The sequence below is a fragment of the Hylobates moloch genome, unplaced genomic scaffold (genome assembly GCF_009828535.3).
Source record: "Hylobates moloch isolate HMO894 unplaced genomic scaffold, HMol_V3 SCAFFOLD_4, whole genome shotgun sequence".
NCBI classification, from domain to species: Eukaryota; Metazoa; Chordata; class Mammalia; order Primates; family Hylobatidae; genus Hylobates; species Hylobates moloch.
Genome location: NW_026652279.1, coordinates 61,379,205 through 61,405,301, shown reverse-complemented (window position 1 = coordinate 61,405,301; position 26,097 = coordinate 61,379,205). Strand labels below are relative to the sequence as shown.

At 41.6% G+C, this 26,097-nt stretch overlaps 2 protein-coding genes across 6 annotated transcripts in view; one reads left to right on the top strand and one right to left on the bottom strand.

Annotated features, from left to right (window-relative positions):
• TOMM70 (translocase of outer mitochondrial membrane 70) overlaps window positions 1-7,693 on the bottom strand; it is a 38,569-nt gene extending 30,876 nt beyond the window's left edge. Inside the window, exon 1 of one of the 2 annotated variants that reach the window (XM_058437581.1) lies at window positions 7,554-7,693. In XM_058437581.1, the coding sequence (XP_058293564.1) occupies window positions 7,554-7,598 (45 nt within the window). In that variant the 5' untranslated portion in view covers window positions 7,599-7,693. Of the gene's footprint in view, window positions 1-6,515; window positions 7,272-7,553 lie in introns of those variants that run through there. The other variant, XM_032150309.2, reaches the window with a different exon arrangement.
• A 116-nt stretch (window positions 7,694-7,809) lies between these two features.
• The window catches only part of LNP1 (leukemia NUP98 fusion partner 1), a 55,251-nt gene continuing 36,963 nt past the window's right edge, over window positions 7,810-26,097 (top strand). For 2 of the 4 annotated variants that reach the window (XM_058437584.1, XM_058437583.1), the window contains exons 1-2: window positions 7,810-8,329; window positions 17,799-17,904. Coding sequence is in view for 1 of the 4 variants with exons in the window: in XM_032150310.2 (XP_032006201.1) it covers window positions 8,328-8,329 (2 nt within the window). In the remaining 3 variants the exon portion in view is untranslated. The remainder of the gene's footprint in view (window positions 8,330-17,798; window positions 17,905-26,097) is intronic. The other 2 variants (XM_032150311.2, XM_032150310.2) reach the window with 1 other exon arrangement.

Below are 26,097 nucleotides of genomic sequence, written 5' to 3'. Positions count from 1 at the left end.
TTTTTTGAGATAGAGTTTTGCTCTGTCGCCCAAGGGGCAGGATGTCCACTCACTGCAACCTAAATAACTCTGGAACACTTACTGTATGAGAAACAATGTTTCAATACTTATTGACCAATTGTTTCTTTCTTTCTTTCTTTTTTTGAGACAGAGTTTTGCTCTGTCACCCAGGCTGGAGTGCAATGGCAGGATCTCAGCTCATTGCAACTTCCACCTCTCGGGTTCAAGCGATCCTCTCCCCTCAGTCTCCTGAGTAGCTGGGATTACAGAAACCCACCATCATGCCTGGCTAATTTTTGTATTTTTGTAGAGATGGGGTTTCACCATGTTGGCCAGGCCAGTCTTGAACTGCTGCCCTCAGGTGATCCACCTGCCTCAGCTTCCCAAAGTGCTGGGATTACAGGTGTCAGCCACTGTACCTGGCCAACCAATTGTTACTTTCATATGAATCAAACCTAGGATACTAATACCTAAGATAACAAGGATTCAAACCTAATAAGGAATAAAACCTAAGATAATAAAAAAGTCCTTTCCCATTTCATGTCTTGAAATTTTAAAAACTACAACCAACCCCACCTACTAAATCATAACAACTCTTTACCTAGGAAGAATATACTTTTATAATGACTGTTTCTGCAGGATTATGATTGTAGGTCATGCATACTGATTTACAAAAAGTATGCCCAAATGAGGTTCAAGACTTACGGCCGGGTGCGGTGGCTCACGCCTGTAATCCCAGCACTTTGGGAGGCCGAGGCAGGCGGATCATGAGGTCAGGAGATCGAGACCATCCTGGCTAACATGGTGAAACTCTGTCTCTACTAAAAATACAAAAAATTAGCTGGGTGTGATGGCACTCGCCTGTAATCCCAGCTACTCGGGAGGCTGAAGCAGGAGAATCGGTTGCACCCGGGAGGCAGAGGTTGCAGTAAGCCGAGATCGCGCCACTGCACTCCAGCCTGGGCAACAGAGTGAGACTCCATCTCAAAAAACAAACAAAAAAACCCAAAACAAACAAACAAAAAAGACTTACATGGGGCCGGGCACAGTGGCTCACACCTGTAATCCCAGCACTTTGGGAGGCAGAGGCAGGTGGATTGCTTGAGGTTAGGAGTTCAAGACCAGCCTAGCCAACATGGTGAAACCCATCTCTACTAAAAATACAAAAATTCACCAGGCGTGGTGGCGAGGTACTCAGGAGGTGGATGTTGCAGTGAGCAGAGATTGCACCACTGCACTCCAGCCTGGGTGCAAGTTGGAGCGAGACTCCAACTCAAAAAAAATAAAGAGAAAGGAAAAAAGATTTCCACGGAATCCAGCATTAACTGGTAGAACAAAAATGAAGAGCTGGAAAATTTGAATATACCACTTGTGAAATTTATATATATACACACACACACATATATAAAATATAAACTTAGGGATGTCAAAGGAACCCTTAATTATTAGTCAAAAAATGAAACTTCATTCATTCAACACCTGCTATGCACCTGTATTAGGTTCTGGCAATACAATGATGAACAAGATAGAGCCAGTCTCAGCCTTCACAGATTCAAGAGCATAGCAGGAAACAGGAATGAGCAATTCTAGTATACCAGGTGGTAAGTGCTATAAAAGGGAAAAGTCCAGGGTGTTATAAAATCACATAGTGGTGTACTTAGGTAGAGAAAGTTTCAGAAAAGGTGAAATGACCTCTGTATTGTGATAAGGAGACTACGAATCCATGAAGCTGGTATCAGGTTTTGTTTGTTTTGTTTTTTTAATCAGGAAAATGTAGTACCTCAGAAGCAACAGGAAAAGTTATGACATTTAGAGCACAATGTGAAATACTGCCAAGGATTAAGATTGAAAAGTGTTAACTAAGCTTAGAGGGAATGTCACTGGTGTCCCTGATTGATTTTTTAAAAATGACTCAAAACAGATCATTTGGGGGCGAGAATGACTTCATTTCAAACAAGATGACCAATAACAACAGTTTATGTAGTCCTCGACCCTTTGCTAAAATGTGTAGGTACATCTTCCCTTTCCTACTGTAGTAGGCTGGCTTAGATTATTGGTTCCTACCCATTTCATGTGGGTTAAACTCTGTGTAATGTTAAATATGAACACAAGAATGACTGCATTTTTTATCATCAGATTAAATAACAATTGGACAAAAAGTTACTATGAAGTCAATAATGCTTTTAAATAAGTGCATTTTTCTAAAAAATCACAGGATGTTTGAAAAAGAAGTATCTGGGACATTGGTACAGCCAGGATACCATGCTTGGAATATATGTGTGGTGGTCCCTCGTGATGACTCAAGCCCACAGATTGAGAAGCACTATGGATAATATGATCTTCTAAAAAGTCTTGCAATTTAAATTTTTTTTTTAATTCTTCAAGTTTAAAAAAATTACTGAAGCAAAATGGCACATCATGGTAGATTTTATAATAGTTCAAAACGGAATATGATCTAATACTTTAAGCACCTCAGTCTTAGACACTATCAATTGTGACTAAATGCTTTTCTTCAGTGATACCCCAATATTCCCATTAATTAAAACAACTATGAATATCCTTTGCACTTCCTTTACAAGTTTTTGCTATCCCAGAAAAAAGGTAATTGTACACACTAATTGTAAAGGAAAATCTCCAACCCAATAGACAGAAGTCCAGTAATTCTATCAGATCATTTTACATTAAGGTAAACATAAGCCAAAAGACAAAAATACAGATTTTCCATTCTATTTTCTGATATCAAACCCTAAACAGACAATATTTGTCTATTTATTCATTCCCTTAAAAACTGTAGCTATTGCTTAGGTGGAGAAAGGACAGTTAGGGCAGCAGGATTCTGCCAGTTTTCCATCAGTGAAAGCAAATGCTTCTGGTTGCGAAATCCACCGAGGATCCCAATTTAGAGGTGCTATTCAAACGTACAGCAGTTTATCCAACCACAGATAAGAAATTATAATTACTGATTGATTACATTTAGATAGTCTAATAATAACTCTAAGGACCAGACTATTAAAAGAAGACAAAAGTAGTCTTTCAATATTTACTGGTCACCAACAGTTAAGATATAAATTTCCATTAAAAAAAAAATCACAAAGACCTTCCTATTGTTGCTTTACCAAAGAACAATCTAGTAATTCAGAGATTACAGGTGTAGGCCTACAAATTCCACGAGATGGACAATAGTAAGCGCAAACATTTTGTCCTATTTGGGGCCAAAAATAAATCATTTTAAAGCAGTTTAAGTTACACACAGAGTCCAATCTTAAATTCTAATTTTTAACAGCAGTCAGGTAAATAAAAAGTTATTTGTGGTCGGGGCAGTGGCTCACGCCTGTAATCCCAGCACTTTGGGAGTCTGAGGCAGGTGAATCATGAGGTCAGGAGTTCGAGACCAGCCTGGAGAACATGGTGAAACCCTGTCTCTACTAAAAATAAAAAAATTAGCCGGGCGTGGTGGCACGTGCCTGTAATCCCAGTTACTTGGGAGGCTGAGGCAGGAGAATCGCTTGAACCCAGGAGGCGGAGGTTGCAGTGAGCCGAGATTGTGCCACTGCACTCCAGCCTGGGTGACAGAATTAGACTCTGTCTCAAAAAAAATAAAAAAATAAAAAAAAAATTAGTTTCACGTATAGAAACTATATTTTTAATGTTTACAGAACTCAGAACTTTTTGGATCTTTCATTTTACCTACTATCTTCCATGATTAAAACTAAATTAACAAACGAAATAGAAAATGACTGGAGAATTTCAGACATCCAAAATTGATGTAAGACAAGTGATAATTAATTCAAATAATCCTCTTGATAACTACTTTTAATAGCAGCAGTGAGCTATTATAAATGATCATAATCAGAATCATCAATTTTTAGTACTGAAAGAAACAGAAGAGATCTACTATTTTAATCCTCTTATTCTACAGGGATGACGCTAAGGTCAAGGAGATAAAATGACTTTCCCAAAGTGACAATGCTGGAGAGTCCACTATAAAGCTTACAAATCCTAGTTCTCACAGTCCATAGGTTCTTCTACTATCTAGTCATAAACCTTTTAGAAAATAGGTAATGCTTCACTCTCCCATAGGAAAGATCATACGGCTCTCTCATGGCCTAGCACAATGCCTCACACACTGTAGATACTAGTTTGTTAATTTCTACACCAAAACTTCCTTTAAAGCTAATTTGACATCCTAGTAAAAATATCTTCGCCCGGGCGCGGTGGCTAACGCCTGTAATCCCAGCACTTTGGGAGGCCGAGAAGGGCAGATCACCTGAGGTCAGGAGTTCAAGACCAGCCTGGCCAACACTGTGAAACCCCGTCTCTACTAAAAATACAAAAATTAGCTGGGCATGGTGGCGCGTGCCTGTAGTCCCAGCTATTCCGGAGGCTGAGGCAGAACTGCTTGAACCCAGGAGGCAGAGGTTGTGGTGAGCTGAGATCGCACCACTGCACTCTGGCCTGGGCAACAAAGTGAGAGTCCATCTCAAAAAAAAAAAAAAAAAATTCAACCTGAATTGTATAAGACAGAAATGACTTGCATACGTATTTAAGTGTATACACTTGCATACAATTAGAAGTTACTTGACCAACTGTATATACGTATGTACAAAACTGGGAGATATTTGACCAAACGTTTCTCTGACCTCGACTTACTCTGGTACTACCATTGAACAACTCCAGACCCAGATAAAATCCACCACACCCAATCCCAGTATTGTCAAATGCAGCCAGGCTAATTCTCTGCACAGCTGTCAGATACCAAAAGGATTTAACAGTTAGTTCACCAAAACCATACAAAGCAGTTCACTAAATACTCCAATGCTTGGCCTAACATCAGAGAAACTGTATCATGCATATTAGGCTTGGTCATGTACATTTCCAGGTGAAATGGAAAAACTCAATTTAAGATGCTTCCAATCAAGAAGTTTAAGAAGTCACTCCCACTTTTTTTTTGTATGTGTGTATAGGCCTGGACCTCGGGCAGGGGTCTGTATGCAACCAAGCCTGGTGAGCATTGCTGTGGCTGCCACTCTAGTGCAACAAGAGGGGACAGTGCACTGCAGAGCGTTTTCTGACAAAGGCCAAGGGGTCCGGAGTGTAAAAGGGCACCTCGGGGCTGGGGCATGGCAGGAGACTGTGGGGAAAAGAGAGAGAGATCAGCCTGTTACTGTGTCTATATAGAAGGAAGTAGACATAAGAGACTCCATTTAGTTCTGTATTTGAGATGCTGTTAATCTGTGACCCTACCCCCAACCTTCTCCTTGCAAGAGACATGTGCTGTGGTGACTTAAGGTTAAAAGGATTTTGGGCGGTGCAGAATGTGCTTTGTTAAACAAGTGCCTAAAGGCTGCTTATGGTTAAAGGTCATCACCATTCTCTTAAATCTAGAGAAAAAGAAAAACATTCGTCTCCTGCCCGTCCCTGGGCGATGGAACATCTCCGGGTAAAACCCTTTGTGTGCTTTGTTTACTGAGTAAGGAGAAAACCGCCTTTAGGAATAAGGTGGGGCTTGCTGGAGTAATACTGCTAAAAGGTTTATGGAGATGTTCGCATATGCATCTCAAGGCACAGCATTTTCTTTTAAACTTATTGATGTTCCTATTGTCCAGTCACTCCTTTATCTTTTTGATGGTAAAGATAATTATCAATAAATATTAAGGGAACTCAGAGGCCGGGGCCGGTGTGGGTCCTCTGTAAGCACAGCACCGGTCCCCTGGGCCCCGCTTTTCTTTCTCTACACTTTGTCTCTGTGTCTTATTCCTTTTCTCAAGTCTTTCGTCCCACCTAACGAGAAGCACCCACAGGTATGGAGGGGCAGGCCACCCCTTCAGAGACGTTACGGGCGCTGAGTGCTTGCAGTCAAGGGGGCTTCGGGGCTGCTGAGAGAGGACGAGCCTTGGGAGCTTGACAGTTCTGCTTACAGTTCAGAGGCTGTAAAACGAATGCCACTGAACACCATTTCACTCTTCAGAACCTGTGTAGTCTTTTTCTATGTAGAAAGCCATCTAATCTTTTTTTTTTTTTGCTTTTGTCAACTAACCGTCACTGTAGTTGCCCACTTACCCCCAGCAAAAACACACTCCAAAAGGGGGAGTGGCTCATTATTAAAAAGCTCTTACCGATTAGGTTTTAGGCTGTGGAAATCACAGAAACAGTTCGTATCACGATGTACCAATTGTTAATGGAATTTAGCTTCCTTCACTTATTAAATACAATCATCACATTTGCAAATGCCCCACTCCCATCTACAACACTAGGGATAAATGCTGTGTCACTGAGAAGAAAAGCAAAAGATTTTTCTGAAACCAAAAGGAAACTGTCAAAGAATGCCAGTAACCTGTCATCGAGCTACTCTATGCCCTCCACTGGCAGCCAGAAATGAGTCTCCCTAAACCCAAGTGTTGTGCTGCCGCTTGGCAGCTTCCGTCTGATGGGAAGCCCCCTCACCGACACAACCCGCCAAGGAAAATCGCTGCACGCGCCAGTTTCCTCCTCTACGGCCTGGGGCTGCTTCTTACCATGTCCAAGTGAGCACCGGGACCTTCAGGGTGTCCGCTGCCCGGGGCTGGACTGGCCCTGCCCTCCGGGGTCTTCCGTTCGCTGTTGCGCTTCAGGCCGCTGGCGTCGCCCCGGCCTCTGGCCTCCCGGCGCCGTTGCTGCCGACTCCACAGGTATATGGCACCCGCGCCCAGCAGCAGGGGTGCCCCGACCGCCAGAGCCAGCTGCCATCGCGGCAGCCCCCCCGTGCCCGGGCCCACAGTCCCGCCGCCGCCCACCCCACTCCCGGAGCTCGGTACAGCTGCTGCGACCACCGCCGCCTCCACAGGTTTAGAGGCGGCCATGACAAGTGTCCTCCGCCACCGCCTCCCTGTCTGTCGCGAGCGCCACAATCACGAGACAGCGTGCGAAGGAAGGCCGAGGGAGGGAAGGAAAGCAATGAGCGAGCGAGCACGCTAGGCAGAGAGAGCGGACAGAAAAGGGCCAGAGGTCACCGGAAGCCCAGGGCATGCCGGGCCAGACCTAGCCGTCCTTCTCCTCCAGTCCCAACCGTAGAGGGAGAAGAGGGGCGGAAATCACTTCCGGGTTAAGGGAAAGTGTGGGTGTGAGTGGAAGTCCTCGGAAACCCTTTTTCTTTCTTTTCGCCCCGCTGCTGTTCGGGAGATTGACTTCTGGAGTCCCCGTCGTAGCTGGTGTTGTCCCCTCTACCTTCAGGAAAGAAGGGCAGATGGCCCTCTTGCCTACTGAAGCCGAGGAGGGGCGCGTATACAGCGGGCTAGGGGCGCTCAAGAGATCCGAGCGGAAGAAAAAGCAGTGCTGCAACACTGGAATAGGCGGGAGTGGCAGAAGAGTTGTGAAGGCTATTGGCTAGCAAGGGTGGTGGGCGGGGCGTAGGCCGAGCTACCCAGTTTACTGGTCGATTTCGGATCCAGTTTTCCCGTTATAGCCACGTTGGCACCTCTTGAACTTCTGTGGCCGTTAGCTCGGTTTTCTGCCCGCGTGCCCGAGAAACCAACGGATTAGAAGGACTTTTAAAGATGTGTGAGGAAAGAGCTCACCGCTGAAGAAGGCTGCTGCGTCACTGAACTTCTTATCGCTAACATAGCCAGATTTTAGTTTGGACGAATTTGAGGTTATAAGGGGAGATAGCGATGGCAGAAGACTAGGTGGAAATGGCATGTCTAGGTTGGCTCCTGTCGAAACGGTTTGAGTGTGGTCGCTGTGGCACATCGTCGGCACCAGTTACGGAAGCGATGACATCTACGTTGTTAGGGGTTTCCTAAACTGAGTTGGTAGAAATGCGAAGCGTCAGGGTTCCCGCCGGCTTCGAGCCTTTCTTGGCGTATTTGTATCTTGAACTGATTTCTGCGTGACACACCAGCCCACATCTCGCTCTGATCCGCACACCCCCTGGGTTGTTTTGCAGTAGCGGTCTCAGCCCTTTTCTCATCTCATTCCCAAATCGTAATGTCAGTTCACAGCTTTTTATCTATAATAGCTTTATCAACTCTTTTTCCGATGGTCTGCACCAGATCTCTTAAAATATAAAATTACCTTGCAAGGTATTGTTTGGAATACACGGTATTTTCATGAAGACAACTATTAATAGAAAAATCAGAGTCCAGAACTATGGCTCTCCATTTCTGGTATACTGGTTTGCAGAAGGCTTGTATTAAAATTTCATAAATGATTGTTTTGCTGTTAAGTGCAACAACATCACAGTAGAGCTACATAAAGATTGAAAGGAGATATCAAGTGGCACCAGAATGGACTGATTAAAATAGAATGGCCTAATTTGAAAGAATTTCAGGATCACCGGTTTCTCCTGCTTCATGTAAGTTCCTATTACTAAATTGCCTTCAGGCAATAGGGTTTCTTAGCAACAGACTAAAAAAATGGGCTAAAAATAGCAGTGGAATTGAGTTGATCGTTGCAGGCAATAGGCATTTCTCCCCTCCTGATCCCCCAATCCCCAAAGGCAAATTTTCTGCCCCTTAGTATAAGCTCTGCCTTGCCTCTTTCAGAACAGAAGTTCGGATTTTTTTTTTTTTTCTGAAATTTCGGTTTTGCTGTGGCCTCTTGGAGGATTGTAGAATGCTAACAATTACAAACTTGATAGGAACTAAAACATATTTGAAGTTTTTTTTTTAAACCTTTTTCTTATTTATTGGAGTAAGCAATACACTGTTATGGTTAAACTCCAAAAGTTACAGAGTTTACTGTGAAAAGTCTTCCTTCAATCCCTGTCCTAAGCTGCACAGTTCCCCTCTTCAAAGGGAATCAGTGTTATTTTCTTGAAACATTTTTTAGATTAATATTTATCTAAAGGACTGATTTTGTTTGGCTTTATTTTTAAGGTTGGCATTAGTAAACGAATCTGTTCTGGTTACTTTTATACTTTGATAAACATCTCATTTCCATTCTCTAGCCTATGCTCCCCTCTATTCTCTCATTTTCTCCTCCATTTCCTAATTGATGGTACTGTAGCGCCAAATAGAGTGTCGCTTACTGGCTTTGGGACCTTACTGATCTGATGCATGTTTTTCTAATCTGTGAAATGGTGAAAACATCTACCTCTCAGGCTATAGTAAAGATTTAATTAGATAATGTCTAAAGTTCTTTTGATGTTTGTTACAAAGTAATAGATATTTGATGATTAGTTCTCAGTTTTTCCAAATTTTAAAAGAAGTAAAATACTGCATTTCATTTCTAAAAAATTGAAGTTCTGTATACGTGAACATAGACATTATCTTTTTCTTGGTAGATTAGTGGAACTCAACTGAAGAAGCTTTCTTCACCTTTGATCTGTATCTTAGGAGGCAGTTGAATGAGATAGTCTAATGGACTAGGTTGTGGAAGACCTGAGTTGTTTTTTTTTTTGAGATGGAGTTTCGCTCTTGTTGCCCTTGCTGGAGTGCAATGGCGCCGTCTTGGCTCACTGCAGCCTCCGCCTTCAGGCTTCAAGCAATTCTCCTCCCTCAGCGTCTCAGTAGCTGGGATTACAAGCGGCTGCTACCATGCCGGGCTAATTTTTTCTATATTGGCCAAGCTGGTCTTGAACTCCTGACCTCAGGTGATCTCCCTGCCTCAGCCTCCCAAAGTGCTGGGAATACAGGCATAAGCCACCATGCCCAGCTGACCTGAATTCTTATTCTAGATTTTAATACCACTGAGTTTTGTGTGTGACCATGGGCAACTCTGCTTTCTTTATAATGTGAGGAGGGGTGGATTAGATTATTTTTAAGGCTCCTTATTGTTTTAAAATGATGTAATTCTGTCCCTTCAATTGTCATTGCTACATGAAAGGCCTTTCAGATTACTAGAGTTGGTAAATAGCTGGTTGACTGGTGTCCAAACCTTCCAGCCAGTGCACAAATCTGCTTATATTAAGCACGTACATATAGAACAGCTCTGTTCTCTTTCAGTTGTCTGATGTTTTCATTCTCTGTTTTTCCTTACTGAAAAATTACTGAAAAGAATTGTCTACATATGTTACTTATTTGGCACCCATTTCATCCAAAATCTGTTGTAATCTAGTTTACAACTTTATAATTAGTCTGAAAGTACTTTAGAAGTCATAAAATTCATTGTGGTTTTTTGTGGGTGGGGGAGGTTGGCTGTCACCCACTTTTACTTGATACCACTGATTATTCTCTCCTTGAAATGTTCTTTTCCATGGCTTCAGGAGAATAGATTCTTCTGGTTCTTTTACACTCAGACCAAACTCTAGATCAGTGCTGTCCATCACAGCTTTCTATGATGCTGGAAATGTTTTATATTTATGATGTCCAATATGGTAGCCACTAGCCATATGTGGCTATTGAGCACTTGAAATGTAGTATGACAAGGATTACAGTTTTCATTATTTAATTGATTTAAGTAGTATCATGTGGCTAATGACTACCATATTGGACAACACAGCTCTAGATATTCCTCAAGTGAGGAACTTATTAGAATATGTCTTCTTTATCTTCAATCTCTCCATGAGTAACCAAAGTAAATCTCATTGCTTCAGGTACCATTTCTATGCAGATAATCACTGTCTATATATCTTTTGGCATAGCTTCTCTTTTTACCTCTAGCCCTATATTTCCTACTACTTACTGAGCAGTTTTGCTTGGATTCCTGACTTTTGTCAAAAATATAACTCATCATTTTCCCCACTCATTCTTTCTCTTTGTGTTATCCCTTTTTTTTTTTTTTTTTTTTCCAAGACTGAGTTTCGCTCTGTCACCCAGGCTGGAGTGCAGTGGTGTGATCTCGGCTTACTGCAACCTCTGCCTCCTGGGTTCAAGCGATTCTCTTGTCTCAGCCTCCCGAGTAGCTGGGACTACTGGTGCCCGCCACCACGCCTGGATAATTTTTTGTATTTTTAGTAGAGACGGGGTTTCACCGTGTTAGCCAGGATGGTCTCGATCTCCTGACCTCGTGATCCACCCGCCTCGGCCTCTCAAAGTGCTGGGGTTACAGGCATGAGCCACTGTGCCCAGCCTGTGTTATCCATTTTTTCTAATAATACCACTATTACCTTAGCAGCTACTCATATTTGAAACCATAGACCTTTTTAGACCTCTCTCTTTTTCATCCTTACCTACCCAAGCTCAAATGATTATGCTGTTGTATTTGTATACACACATAAATACAAACTCAGCTGTGAAGTCTTCAACAAATTCAACTTTGTTGTAGTATCTTTCTTATAGTTTTTTCACCCATTCTGACACTTCTTAGTTCATATAAGTGAAAACTCCTAAGAGTATGTATAACACATAACAGATACTCAATAAATAGTTTCTTCCCATCTTAGTACAGGCTGCTATAACAAAAATATCATAAAACTACTTAGCTAATAAACTACAGAAATTTATTTCTCACAGTTCCTGAGGATGGGGGTTTGAGATCAGTGCGCCAGCATGGTCAAGTTGTGTGAGAGCCCTCTTCTGGGTTGACGACTGCAAATTTGGTTTGTGTCCTCAAATAGTGGAAAGGGGCAAGAAAGTTCTCTGGAGTCTCTTTTATAGGGGCACTCATCCCATTTTTAAGGGCTCCATCCTCATGATCTAATCACTTCCCAAAGGCCTCAACTCCTAATACTATCACATTCCCCTCTTTTTTCTCTTTTATTCATTTCCTTCGTCTTCCCTAAATCCTATATTTGCTTGCTTGCTGGATAACTTCTCTGCCTCTAGTGCCTCTCTTCTATGTGTCGCCCTGCACCTTGATATCAATTTACTCTTCCTATAACATAACTGTAATTTCACTCTTGAGCTCAAAGACTTTTAAATCCTCTTCACTTTCACTATAAAGTTCAATGTTTCTGCCAACCTGTGCTCCCTTCATACACCTCTTCTCTTTCCTTGGTCTACGATATTAGCACCTAGCACTATTAGAAATTACCTATGTGGGCCGGGTGCAGTGGCTTGTGCCTGTAATCCCAACACTTTGGGAGGCCGAGGCAGGTAGATCACCTGAGGTCCAGAGTTCAAGATGAGGCTGACCAACACGGTGAAACCCTGTCTCTACTAAAAATACAAAAATTAGCCGGGCATGGTGGCACACGCCTGTAATCCCAGCTACTCAGGAGGCTGAGGCAGGAGAATCGCTTGAACCCCAGAGGCGGAGGTTGCAGTGAGCCAAGGTGACCCTATTACACTCCAGCCTGGGTGACAGAGTGAGATGCCGCCTCAAGAAAAAAAAAAAAAACAACTCTCAAGTGTACACTTGTCTGTGGGAAAAATGCAAAAATAAATTGTATGATTCCCTCAATAGGATGTAAGCCCCACGAGGACAGAAACTGTTCATTTTGTACAGCCAGAGCCCAGAGTATAGGTGGTGTGATGGGTAATTTCATGTGTCAATTTGACTGGGCCATGGGATACCCAGATACTTGTTTAAACATTATAAATGTGTCTGTGGTGGTGTTTTTGATTCCTTGATTTTTATTTTTTTTTATTTTTATTTTTTGGGACGGAGTCTTGCTCTTGTTGCCCAGGTTGGAGTGCAATGGCATGATCTCGGCTCACTGCAACCTCTGACTCCCGGGTTCAAGCGATTCTCCTGCCTCAGCCTCCCAAGTAGCTGGAATTACAGGTGCCCGCCACCACGCCTGGCTAAGTTTTGTATTTTTAGTAGAGACAGGGTTTCGCCATGTTGGCCAGGCTGGTCTTGAACTCCTGGCCTCATGATCTGCCTGCCTCGGCCTCCCGAAGTGCTGGGATTACAGGCATGAGCCACTTCGCCTGGCTGATTTATATTTTTAGTGTATCTATTGTAGGTTTTTGCTTCAAAAAACATAGATATTACAGGTTATTTTAGACTGATAGCAAGTTAACTTTGATTATTTACACATACACATGCAAACTACACTTCGCTTCCTTTCCTCAATATTTTGTGCTTTCAATTTCACAATTTAAGTATTTTTATATTGCATATCCATCAACAAGTTGCTGTAGTTATTATTTTTAATACTTTTATCTTTTAGCCCTACTAAAGATATGTGATTTACACACCCCGATTACAGTATTTAAATGCTACCATTACAGTATCAGAGTATTATAAATTAAATTTGGCTATGTACATATTTTTACCAGTGAGTTTTATACTTTCAGGTGTTTTTGTGTTTATCATTAGTGTCCTTTCAGCTTGAAGAACACCCTTTAGCATTTCTTGTAAGACAGGTCTGGTGGTGATGAACTCCCTCAGATTTTGTGTGACTGGGTAAGTCTTTATCTCATGTTCATTTCTGAATGACAGTTTTGCTGAGTACAGTATTCTTGATTGGCAGTCTTTTTTTTCCTTTAGCACTTTGACTATATCATACCACTCTTCCCTGGCCTGTAAGGTTTCTGTTGAGAAATCTGCTGCTAGGCATATTGGAACTGCCTTGTATGTTACTTGCTTTTTTTGTCTTGCTGCTTTTAGGATCCTGTCTTTGTCTTAGATCTTTAGAGTTTGATTATAATATGTCTGTGGTAGTCTTATTTGGATTGAATCTAATTGCAAATCTTTGACCTTCCTGTACCTGGCTATTTATGTCTTTCTCCAGGTTTGGGAAGTTTTCTGCTATTACTGCTTTAAATAAGCCTTTTACACCCTTATCTTTCTCTACTCCCTCTTGAATACTGGTAACTTGCATATTTGCTCTTTTGATACTGCCCCATAAACCCTATAAAGTTTCTTTATTCCTTTCCACTCTTTTTTCTTTCTTCTCCTCTGTATATTTTCATATAACCTGTCTTCAAGTTTACAGATTCTTTCTTCTGATTGATCAATCCTGCTCTTGATGCTCTCTATTACACTTTTACATTCACTGTATTTTTCAGCTCCAAAATTGATCTGATTTTATTATTTCAATTTATCTGGTAAATTTCTCATCTGACCATTTATTATTTTCCTAATTTTGTTGAATTGTTTCTCTGTATTTTCTGAAGTTCTTCGAGCTTCTTTAAAACAGCTGTTTTGAATTCCTTGGCAGATAGTTGATATATGTCTGTGTCTTTAGGGTCTGTCACTGGCATCTTATTTTGTCTGTTTAGTGATGTCATGATTCCCTGATTGTTCTTGATCCTTGTGGTCATTTGTCAGTGTGTGTGCATTCAAGAAGCAGTTACTTATTCCAGCCCTCACCATCTGGCTTTGTCTGGGAACATCCTCTAACAGTAAGCCTGTCCGGAGATTCTAGGCAGGTAATTTGGTGTGGTCTCCGAACCTGTGACCACTGCAGCCCTTCCAGCTCTAGGGAGTGCTATGTACTCCCTACTGTGACCAGCACAGTGCCAGGCTGAAATCCCATAGTCACTGAAGCTGACTTAGCACTAGGATGGAATCCTGTGGCTGCTGAGGCTGGTGCAGCACTTGGGTGCATCCAAAGCCCACAGCTGCTGAGGCTAGTGCAGCACTGGAGTACATCTGAAGCTTGCAGCCACTGAGGCCTGCCTGTTGCTGTGGGTTATTTGGAGCCCAAGACCACTGTAGTTGGCTGATGGTGATGTGGGCTGGAACTCAAGTTTGTCTCACAGGGGCTATGGTTTCCCATCTGCTGCTGGGATGGGTCTAGAGTCTCAGTCTGCAGTTACTGGCCTGAAGTCATGGGGCATGGGGGGTCTACCCAGTGCTGAGTTTTACTGTGAGAGGCCTGGTATTGGGGTCCAAGGCAAAGTCTTACCTTTACTTTCCTCTCTTCCTCCCAAGCAGACAATATCTTTTTCCAGGCTGTGCTGCCTGGTCTTGGGGAAAGGGTGAGATGGGTAATGTAAAAGTGTTCTTCCTACCCACTTAAATGTGTCTTTTCTTATTATTATGCTATAACCAGGTGCTATAATCTCTCACCTGGTTTCCTTAGCTCTCATGAAGGTATTTTATACATGGATAGTTGTTCAAATTCATGTTTCTCTGGGGGAAAATTGCTGGAGAGTCCTATTCCACCATCTTGCTCTACTTTCCTCTGTGAGAGTGTTTTGGATGAGATTGATACTTGAATTGGTGGAGTGAGTAAAGCAGATTGCCCTCAATGTGGTTGGCCCTCATTCAATCAGTTGAGGGCCCAAATAGAGCAAAACTTGACCCACCGATGAATAAGAGGGAACTCCTCCTCCCTAAGTTCCTTGAGCTGGGATATTCATCTTTTCTTGCCTTTGGACTTGAACTGAAATATCAGCTCTTCTTAGGTGTAGAGTCTAGGAACTTTCAGTCTTAAAAGACACTATCAGCTCTCCTTGGTCTCCAGCTTGGTTACTATAGGTCTTAGCCTCCATAATTTTGTAAATAAATAGATAGCCTGGGCGCAGTGGCTCATGCCTGTAATCCCAGCACTTTGGGAGGCTGAGGCGGGTTGATCCTGAGGTCAGGAGTTCGAGGCCAGCCTGGCCAAGACAGTGAAACCTTGTCTCTACTAAAAATACAAAAATTAGCTGGGTGTGGTAGTGGGTGCCTGCAATCCCCGCTATATATATACACACACACACACACACACACACACATATACACACACATACATACACACACACACACACACACACACACACATATATATATATTTTTTGAGTCTTGCTCTTGTAGCCCATGCCAGAGTGCAGTGGCGTGATCTTGGCACACTGCAACTTCCGCCTCCTGGGTTCAAGCGATTCTGCCTTAGCCTCCCGAGTATCTGGGATTGCAGGTACCCGCCACCATGCCCAGCTAATTTTTGTATTTTTAGTAGAGACGGGGTTTCACCATGTTGGCCAGGCTGGTGTTGAACTCCTGACCTCAGGTGATCTACCCACCTCAGCCTCCCAAAGCGCTAGGATTACGGGCATGAGCCACCACACCCAGCCTGAATATATATTTGTATATATTTAATTAAATATATGCATAAATATATATGTACATAACTTATCTATCTATCTATCTATCTATCTATCTATCTATCTATCTACCTATCTTTTTTTTTTTTTTTTATTTGAGACAGAGTCTCGCTGTCGCCTAGGCTGGAGTGCAGTGGCGCAATCTCGGCTCACTGCAGGCTCCGCCCCCTGGGGTTCACGCCATTCTCCTGCCTCAGCCTCCCGAGTAGCTGGGACTACAGGCGCCCGCCACCTTGCCCAGCTAATTTTTTGTATTTTTAGTAGAGACGGGGTTTCACTGCGTTAGCCAGGATGGTCTCGATCTCCTGACCTCGTGATCCGCCCGCCTCGGCCTCCCAAAGTGCTGAGATTACAGGTGTGAGCCACCGCGCCTGGCTATCTATCTACCTATCTTATCTGTCTATAATTAGTCTTGTTTCTCTGAAGAACCCTAATACAGATTTTGGTACTAGGAGTGGGGTGCTGATGTAACAGAAAAATACCCAAACATGGAATTAGCTTTGGAACTGGGTGATGGGTACAGGCTGGAAGATTTTTTTTTTTTTTTTAAGACGGAGTCTCGCTCTGTCACCCAGGCTGGAGTGCAGTGGTGCGATCTCGGCTCACTGCAAGCTCCGCCTCCTGGGTTCATGCCATTCTCCTGCCTCAGCCTCTCCGAGTAGCTGGGACTACAGGCGCCCGCCACCACGCCCGGCTAATTTTTTTTGTATTTTTAGTAGAGACTGGGTTTCACCGTGGTCTCGATCTCCTGACCTCGTGATCCGCCCACCTCGGCCTCCCAAAGTGCTGGGATTACAAGCACGAGCCACCGCGCCCGGCCCAGGCTGGAAGATTTTTGAGGTGCCTGCTAGAAAAAGCCAACATTGCTGTGAGGGAAGTGTTGGTAGAAATATGGATGTTAAAAGCAATTTTGGTGAGGGCTTAGAAAGTAAAGAGGAGAGCTAGAAACAAAGCTTTCATTTTCTTAGAGAATACATAAATACATGAACAGAATATTCATTCAAATGTGGATGTTAAGGGCCATTTTGATGAGATCTCAGATACAAATAAAGAACAGACAGTTGGAAACTGGAAGGTGATCTTTATTATAAAGTAGCAAAGAATATGGCTGCATTGCATCCTAGTGTTGTGCAAGGTAGAACTTGCAAGTGATGAAATTGGATACGTAGCAGAGGAGATATATAAGTAACGTATCAAAGGTACACCTTGGGTCCTCCTTACTGCTTATAGTAAAATGCAAGAGGAGAGAGGTGAATTGAAGAAGGAATGGTTAGGAAAAAGGAGCCAGAACATGGAGATTGGGTACAACTAATGGACTTAATCAGCCATCTCATCAGAAGCCAAGAATAGACATGGGATTTTACCAGCAGAAACACTGCCAGCTGAGACTAAGGAAACAGAAAAAATGAGACAGGATGAAGGAAAGCTATCAGACTTAGATTTTACAGGATGGGACCATAGAGCTATTTGGCTCTGAAAATACTTTATCCTTCAAGAAAAGGGAAGACTGACTCCAACAGTAATTCATAAATCCTCAGGGCTGCCAGTCCCACTACAGGCCCAGGGAGTAGGTCTGAATCCTTCTGTTTTTCAAAGAGTGGGTATGCCCTTCCAGTTTTGGTGGGTCAGGAACCCTTGCCTACTATATCAGGGTCAGGGTCAGGTTTGCCCTAGCAGAGAGCTTGTAGACTGGCCTTAAGCTAAAGGGGCAAGGCTACCCTGTAGAGCTGTGAGAATGATACTACCCCCCGAGTGGGCCTGGGGGGCAGAGAGTTGAACCAAAGAGGGTTATTCTCCAGCTTTTAAGATCCAATGGAATTTTCCTTGCTAGATTTTGGACTTGTTACAAGACCCGTCACCTCTTCCTTCTTTGCTGTTTCTCCCTTTTGGAGTGGGAATGTCTGTACTATGCCTTGTCCCATCATTACATTTTAGAAGCCCATGACTTGTCTGGTTTCACAGGTTCACACCTGCAGAGGATTTTGCCTCAGGATGAATCACACTTCAGTTCCCTCCCATACCTGATTTAGATGATATTTAATGAGACATTGGACCTTAAGCTTTAGAGGTAATGTTGTAATGAGTTAAGACTTTTAGTACATTAGGGTGGGATAAATGATGAATGTATTTTGTATGTAAGAAGGGCATGAATTTTGGAGGCCAGATGCCCCACTCTTAGTACCAAAATCTGTAGTACACTACAAGTGTTGCTATAACAAAATACCACAGACTGAGTGGCATGAACAGCAGAAATTTGTTTATCATGCTTCTGGAGGCTGGGAAGTCCCAGATCAAAGTTCAGGTCTATTTGTTTTCCTGTGAGGGTTCTCTTCCTGGCTCACTGTAGGCCACCTTCCCTCTGTTTCTCACATGACCTCTTTGTATGCATGCAGAGAGAAAGAGTAAACTCTCTGATGTTTCTTCTTATAAGGGCACTAATTTCATCAAACCAAGACCCCACCCTTATAACCTCATCTAACCCAAGTTACCTTCCCAAAGTCCCATCTCCAAATACCATCGCACTGGGGGTTAGGGCTTCAACATATGGATTTTGGGGGAACATGGGGGACAAAAATATTCAGTCCATGAGAGTTAGCATATAATAGGCACTCAATAAATATTGTATTAAGTAAATAAATATTCTGCTAAAGGTATCAAAGAAGGAAAAAGTGACATTCAAGATTGTGTTAGCCATTTTTGTGTTGCTATAACAGAATACCTGACGCTGGGTAATTTCTGAAGAAATTTATTTAGCTCATGGTTCTGCATGCTAAGAAGTATGGCGCTGGCATCTGCTTGGCTTCTGGAAGAGACCATGTGCTAGATCAAAACACAGCAAAGAAGTTCAAAGAGGATGTGAGCATGTGTGAAGACAGACCAAACGAGAAACCTTGCTTTGTAATAACCCACTTTCTTAGGAACTAATCTGTTCCCAGAGAGCTAATCCAGTCTCTAGAGAGCAAGAACTCGCTACCGTGAGAATAGCACCAAGCATAAGGGATCCACCCCGTTGACCCGAACACCTTCCATTAGGCCCCACCTCCCAACTGCCACATTTGGGATCAAATTTCAACCTGAGTTTTGGTGGGGACAAACAAACCATATCCAAACAATAGCATGGATGGAATAGGTAGGATTTACATTTACTTAAAAAAAATTTATTGTCTATTACATGCTTCCCCTAAACTCCCAAAATACTTTTTCTGGGACTTTCTCAAAACTTATTACTTTTCTGCCTTGTTTTACAGTATTATACTTGTCCTAACTCATCTACTGGATTATAAGTATCTCAACATCAGAAACGGTGTCTGATTTATTTTGTATCCTGTACAAAATCTACAATGCCTTCTCTAATTCTATATGTCAGAGCAAAGTAATATGTTTTCTCTTTTGTATTAGACCATACCATAGTTTCTACTTCTTCCTCACAATTACTGTATTGCCATAATTATTCATTCTCATATCTGCTGCCTATGCTCAATTCTGAGTCCCTGAAGGGCAGGGAGCATGTTCTAGTCATCTTTGTACTCCTGTATCTGTAAGAGGGTTGGGCATATGATGGGTGCCTGTTAACTTATTTATCCACCCAACACGATACCTGAAATATGGTCAATGCCAAATAAAAGGTTGATCAAGTATTTGTTGAATAAGTTTCTAACTGATATTGTCAGTATTAACAGTCTGGTGCAACCATTGCTGTCCAATACCACTGGTGTCAGCTGGGACACCAATTGCTCCTGCTGCTGCAGCTGCCACCACCAGAAATAGTCTACTTCCATCACAACCACCTTTATAGCCTCTGGCTAGATCCCAGTCCCTATCATGCTGTGGTCACTGCTACCACTTCCACCACTGAAGCTGCTTCGTGGAAGACCTGATTGGTTTGTACTTTGTATCTCATTTATGATATATAGAAGCCTGTTTCTTTTGAGCCCTTATGCTGTTATTTTTTTTCCCCCAATCCTGATGGTTTCTGCATTATTCAACTTCCATCAAAGCATCAGTTGAGTGGGTGGTACTGCTTCACTTCTCAGGGGGAATGTCACTTTATGATTCAATCAAGTGGTTGCCCTTTTTGCTGTCAGAAGGAGCATCTGCATTTATCTTCAGGGAACAATCTGTAGTAACACTAGTTTCCTCTCCTTAGCTGTGACTGATAGCTCATATGTATATTTTATGCACTCATTTGCCACCTTTCTTCCCACTCACATGGATTTATAAGATCTTTCCATCTTCATCAGTTTAGTTCATTGCCACCCACAAGAATTTGTGTCATTTGTAAATGCAGAATTGTTGCCCTGCACTTTAATTTATAAAGAATATACAGATTATGCTCATGGTGCCCTACACAAGGATGCTGGGGCAAGTGGGGATTGAGGTCCAGCATGCACTTTGCTCAGCACAGCCTTCTGTCAGGCTGGGTCTGCCTGGAGAAAAGTGCTTCTTTTTATGATTTGCATGAAAATGCTGGTCCATTACTAAGTGATGGGCCTACAGTAGAGTATTCACTCATAAAAGGCATTCAAACTAGTAGCCATGGTTATGCACTGCTGATCTTAGCATTGCTCTAGCACTGAACCTGAGAGCCTCTAGTCTGTGCTTTTCCATCTTTCTGCCATTTTTTCCCGACCAGTGGAAGATAGCCTTAACTTCAACAATGAAAAAAAGATCCAATTTTGTCAAATTTTGAAAAACATTCAAAGCTGCAAAAAAAAACATAGTTTCTGTAACTATGTTCTGACTATCTGTTGCTGCTTCACAGACTACCCCAAAATTCAGTGTCTTGAAACATTGTTTGATTACATATCATTATTTTGTTGCTCAGGAATTTGGACATGGCTCCTCTGGTAATATCAACAGAGATTACTCCGTGTTATTCAGCTGCTGAATGGGTTGGTCTGGAGGGTTCAAGATGGTTTAATCAAGGTTAATGAGAGCGGCCAGGTGTGGTGGCTCACGCCTGTAATCCCAGCACTTTGGGAGGCCAAGGTTGGTGGATCACTTGAGGTCAGGAGGTTGAGACCAGCCTGGACAACATCGTGAAACCTCGTCTCTACTAAAAATACAAAAATTAGCCGGGCATGGTGGCAGGCACCTGTAATCCCAGCTACTTGGGAGACCAAGGCAGGAGAATCGCTTGAACCTGGGAGGCAGAGGTTGCAGTGAGCTGAGATCGCACCACTGCACTCCAGCCTGGGCAATAGAGCTAGATTCAGTCTTAAAAAAAAAAAAAGTTAATCAAAGGGCAGATGATCCTACGTATACCGGATCTAATCAAGAGAGCTCTTCAGAGAGGTCAAAGAGATCGGAAGTGAAAGAGATTTTTCCTGCTGACTGTGAAGAAGCAAACTGCCTATGGAGGGGCCATATAGCAAGGAACTCTAGGAGCTTAGAGTGATCCCTGGCCAACAGCCAGCGAGAAAATGTCCTACAACTAAAAGAAACTGAATTCTTCCAATGATGGGTGGATTTGGAAGACACATGAGCCTCAAATACCTTGATTTCAGTCTAATGAGACCGTTAATAGAGGACTCAGCTAACCTGTGTTCAGACTTGTAAATCTTGGAGACTGTAGGATAATAAATTTGTGTGGTTTTAAGCTGCTAAATTTGTGATAATTTGAAATACAGCCAAAGAAAACTAATAAAGATACCTAAATAACAAAAAGGGTGATTCTACCACATACCATACACAAAATGGCAAATAGATTAAAAACCTGGAAAACTAAAACTTTAAACTTTTAGGAGAAAATATGAGAGAATATTTTGATGACTTTGTGATAGGGTAAAGGATAAGCTTATGAAAAAAAGATCAGTTTGGGTACATTAAAAGATTTTAAGTTACAGAAAACATACTACAAAAGAGTCGGAAGATAAGACATACTGGGAAAAGGTATTTGTGATGTTTAAAACTTATAGAAGGTTAATATACAGAATACATGTAGAACTCCTATAGATCAATAAGAAAAAGACAACTCTGAAGAAAAATGAGCAAAGGATATAAACAAGCTACTTGTAAAAGAAGTGCAAAAGGAAAATATACATATGAAAACATTCTTAATCTCACCAATAAATAGGGGAATACAAATTAAAACAACAATGAAATTTCATTTTGCATCTACAATATTGGCAACAGTTTTTAAATCCAGCAGTACCAGTGAGGCAAGGATGTCAAAAAATGGAATTGTAAATTGGTTGAACTACTTTAGAGAGGCAACCATTATGAGTATTTTTTGTGGGTTCCTTTTCTAAACTGTTAGTGTTTAATAAAATAGAAGATTCAGATACCTCCAATCCAGATATTTCACCTCTAGATAGAAAACACACTGCACACAAACCTGTTTAGGGCACCGTTGCTTGTAATAGCAAAAAATAGAAATTACATAAAAGCTTACCAGTAGAAGAATGGATGGATTATTATAAAGATAACATCCTTGATGTTATCTTTCACCATTCCAGCAAAGAATTGGAACTTTGCCACCACCTTAGAAGCTTCTTCTATGACTGCTATCCAAATCACAAATCCTCTTCTACCACTTATAAGTAACCATTATCTTGACTATCAACAATAGTTTACTTGCTTTAAAAAAAAAGTTGTGTTGTCACCCAAATGTGCAACCCCAGATGCTGTAGTTTAGTCTTGTCCATTAGCAAAAATTGATATGTTTTCCAAGTTTCTTGTAATCTATATTGGTAGATGAACCTAGAGTCTGGACTAGACCAAGGTTTGATTCCTTTGCAAGGCAGAAGGCAGATAATGTCTGATTATCTCTCTATAATATTAGCAGCCACTTATGCTTAATGCTCACTAATTCCATGGTGATCACAAAATGGCAATATTCTAATTCTTTCTATTCTCTTATTTTCATTTATTAGTTGGAATATTTTTATAAGGGGAAATTGAAATTCAAACTGTTCCATCTGTGTCTTTGAGTCTTTTTGAAAAACAAACAAAAAAGCCCTAGTTGTCATTCATAGTTTCCTTGTTCTCTATTATATCAAGAGGTTCCAAGGTCATTTTGTTTATTTCCTGCAACAGATCAGGAATCAGCTATTTCTTCAAGAAGCCCTGTTTTGTTTTGTTTTCTTTGTCTTTATTTATTTTTTAATCTTTTGTTGCTGCTGCTGCTGTTGTTGTTTAATGAGAATTGGCATTTCAAGGCCACAATCTGGGTGTTCATTGCATTTGGGTTGGCCCTTGCTTCTAGGCCTTTTCAATGGACAGAGTCAGGATATAAATAATACCTTGAGTACATGTTTTGTGTGTGTGTGTGTGTGTGTGTGTGTGTGTGTGTGGTGTTTTTGGTCTGTCCTTTTTTTAAAAAAATTATTTTGGTTAAATATATAAATACATTTTTTTGTTTTGATTTTTTTTTACATTAAGTTCCAGGATACATGTGCAGAATATGCAGGTTTGTTACATAGGTATACATGTGCCGTGGTGGTTTGCTGCACCTATCAACCCATCATCTAGGTTTTAAGCCCCGCATGCATTAGGTATTTGTCCTAATGCTCTCCCTCCCCTTTCCCCTAACTCAGCAACAGGCCCAGGTGTATGTTTTTCCCCTTGAGTTCATCTTGACCTGTCCCATTCAAATTCATGTCTGCCACAGTTGATTTTGCTAGGTATAAAATTCCTAGCTCATACCTTCTTTCTTTCCTTGTTTATCTTTTTGTGTCTGTGCATATTTTTTATTCTAATTGTGCTGACAGTATACTTTTTAGCAGCCATACTTCCAAAGCAATGTTTCCTTGGTGTCTTAAGTTCATATATTTTCCTTGGCTGTAAAACATTGCTGGCAAAAAGTCTGATGATAATCTAATCATCTTTTCCTTATAACTCATGCTCTCTACTACCTCCCTCTCCCCATCTCTGCCCAGGTTCCCTCAAAGAATCTTTCTTTCTATTTTAAAATATAGCAAACATATTATGATATGTCCTGGTGTTGGTTGTATGACGTTGATATTTTCAAATATACAGTATACATCTTCTTTTTCTTTCTTTCTTTCTTTTTTTTTCTTTTTTTTCTTTCGAGACAGGATCTCACTCTGACACCCAGACTGTGGTGTGCTGGTGCGATCTCAGCTCACTGAAACCTCCACCTCCCAGGCTAAGCACTTCTCCTGCCTCAGCCTCCCGAGTAGCTGGGATTACAGGCCCACGCCACCACGCCGTGGTATTTTTTTGTATTTTTAGTAGAGATGAGGTTTCACCATGTTGGCCAGGCCGGTCTTGAACTCCTGACCTCAAATGATCCACCCACCTTGGCCCCCCAAAGTGCTGGGATTACAGGCATGAGCTACCTCACCCTGCCAGTATACTTTTCCAATATGTAGTTTTAAATCTTTTTTTCTTTTCAAGAAAGCGTTTTTTTGAATTACAGTATTTGCTCTGTTCCCTTGCTTTGCTTTTCTTTTTTGGGGAGTTCATTATCTATAATGTCACTGTCCTTTGCATATCTTTATAATTGTTAGTTAGTCTTGAATTCTTTTGATTTCTTTCTTCATTTATTAAAAAAATCTTCTTTTTTTATCTTCTATTTATTTGGAGACATTATTGATTGCATTTTTTACTCATTCCTTCTAGCTTAACCTTTTCTGACATGATTTTTTCTCTTTATTTCTAATTCTTTCCTGAGTTTTATCATATCATTTGTACGTTATTCTAATTCTGTTTTGGTATTTCATTTCTCATACCACTTTTTTTTTTTTTTTTTAGTTGGAATCTCACTCTGTTGCCCTGGCTGGAGTGCAGTGGTGCGATCTCGGCTCAATGCAACCTCTGCCTCCTGGGTTCAAGCAAATCTCCTGCCTCAGTCTCCTGAGTAGCTGGGATTACAGGCACCCACCACCACACCCGGCTAATTTTTTTTTTCTTTTTGTATTTTTAGTAGAGACGGGATTTCACGATGTTGGCCAGGCTGGTTTTGAACTCCTGACCCCAAGTGATCCAACTGCCTCAGCCTCCCAAAGTGCTAGGATTATAGGCATGAGCCACCATGCTCCGCTTCACATCACTTTGTAACTGTCATTTAGTTCATTTTGAAATAGTGGCTACCAACATTGATCTGTTTTGTAGGTAATTTTTTTTTTTGGTCATGTTTTCATTGTCTGTAGGTCTGTATTCTCATTTTTAAAACAGAAATGCTGTGTGAGATTCTACCTTGATATTTTCTGTCCCTCATTTTTATGTAAAATTCTTGAACTCTTAGAATGACATAGGGTGCAGGAAAGTTTTTGAAATTCCACAGAGCTTCCTCTTCTGTTGTGTTTGTATAGTGTTTACAAATATGGCAGCTTGCTTTCTAAGATGTGCTGGCTATGTTCCCCATCCCATTTTGTTTTAGACCCACTCTTTTCTTTATTTCTGTTGTCCCTGTCTACTGCAGTTTTGATTCCACTCTTCACAGTTTCTCCTCAGTGTGAGGCTTTGTCCTAGAAGGTCAGATTTGAGAGTTTATGGTGGCTGGACAGTTCAGCCCTTTCAATCCTTACCACAGGCTTTTTGTACTCACTCAGTATTGGAGAGAACAAATCCCTCCCAGTTTCAGCTACTGTTCTCAAATTGGTTCCCTGTGCTTTCCAAACTATTGGCTATTTTGTGGTTCTCCTGTTCTCAGGTCTAGAGGATGCCCTGTTGCTTCTTTCCTCTTCTTCCTGCATGGACAACCATACCAGGTCTATAGCTGTTGCTGGTTTGACCCCACAACCTGCACTTGGGATTAGGGGACATCTTGAGGGGTCATCTTGTCACTTAGTTTTGTCGTAGAGCTGTCCATAGGTTTTTTCTGCTACAGTTGCTCTATTAGTTTTCATGTGGGGATTCAAACAGATTAAAAACCTATGCTGTCATCGTTGCTTTCTTCCCAGAGTACCTCTAACTCAACAGCATTTTGATCCTGTAACTACCCATTTAGAGAAGTTTCTTTTTCTTGATATAAGTCATTTTTCTTTTTTACTTTTTATTATGAAATAATGACAAGAAGTTGCAAATAAATGTACGCGGAAGTCCCATGCATCCTTCACCTACTCTTCTAATGTTGACATCTTGTATAACTATAGTATAATGTCAAAACCAGGAAATTGACATTGGTATAATCCATATAACTTACTCAGATTTCACTAGCTATGCACACACTCATTTGTGTGTGTGTGTATGTGTGTGTGTAGTTCTGTGCAATTTTAGCACATCCATAGCTTTTTGTAACTGTCACAATGAAAGTACAGAACTGGTCTATCATCAGAAAGCTTCCTCAAACTAA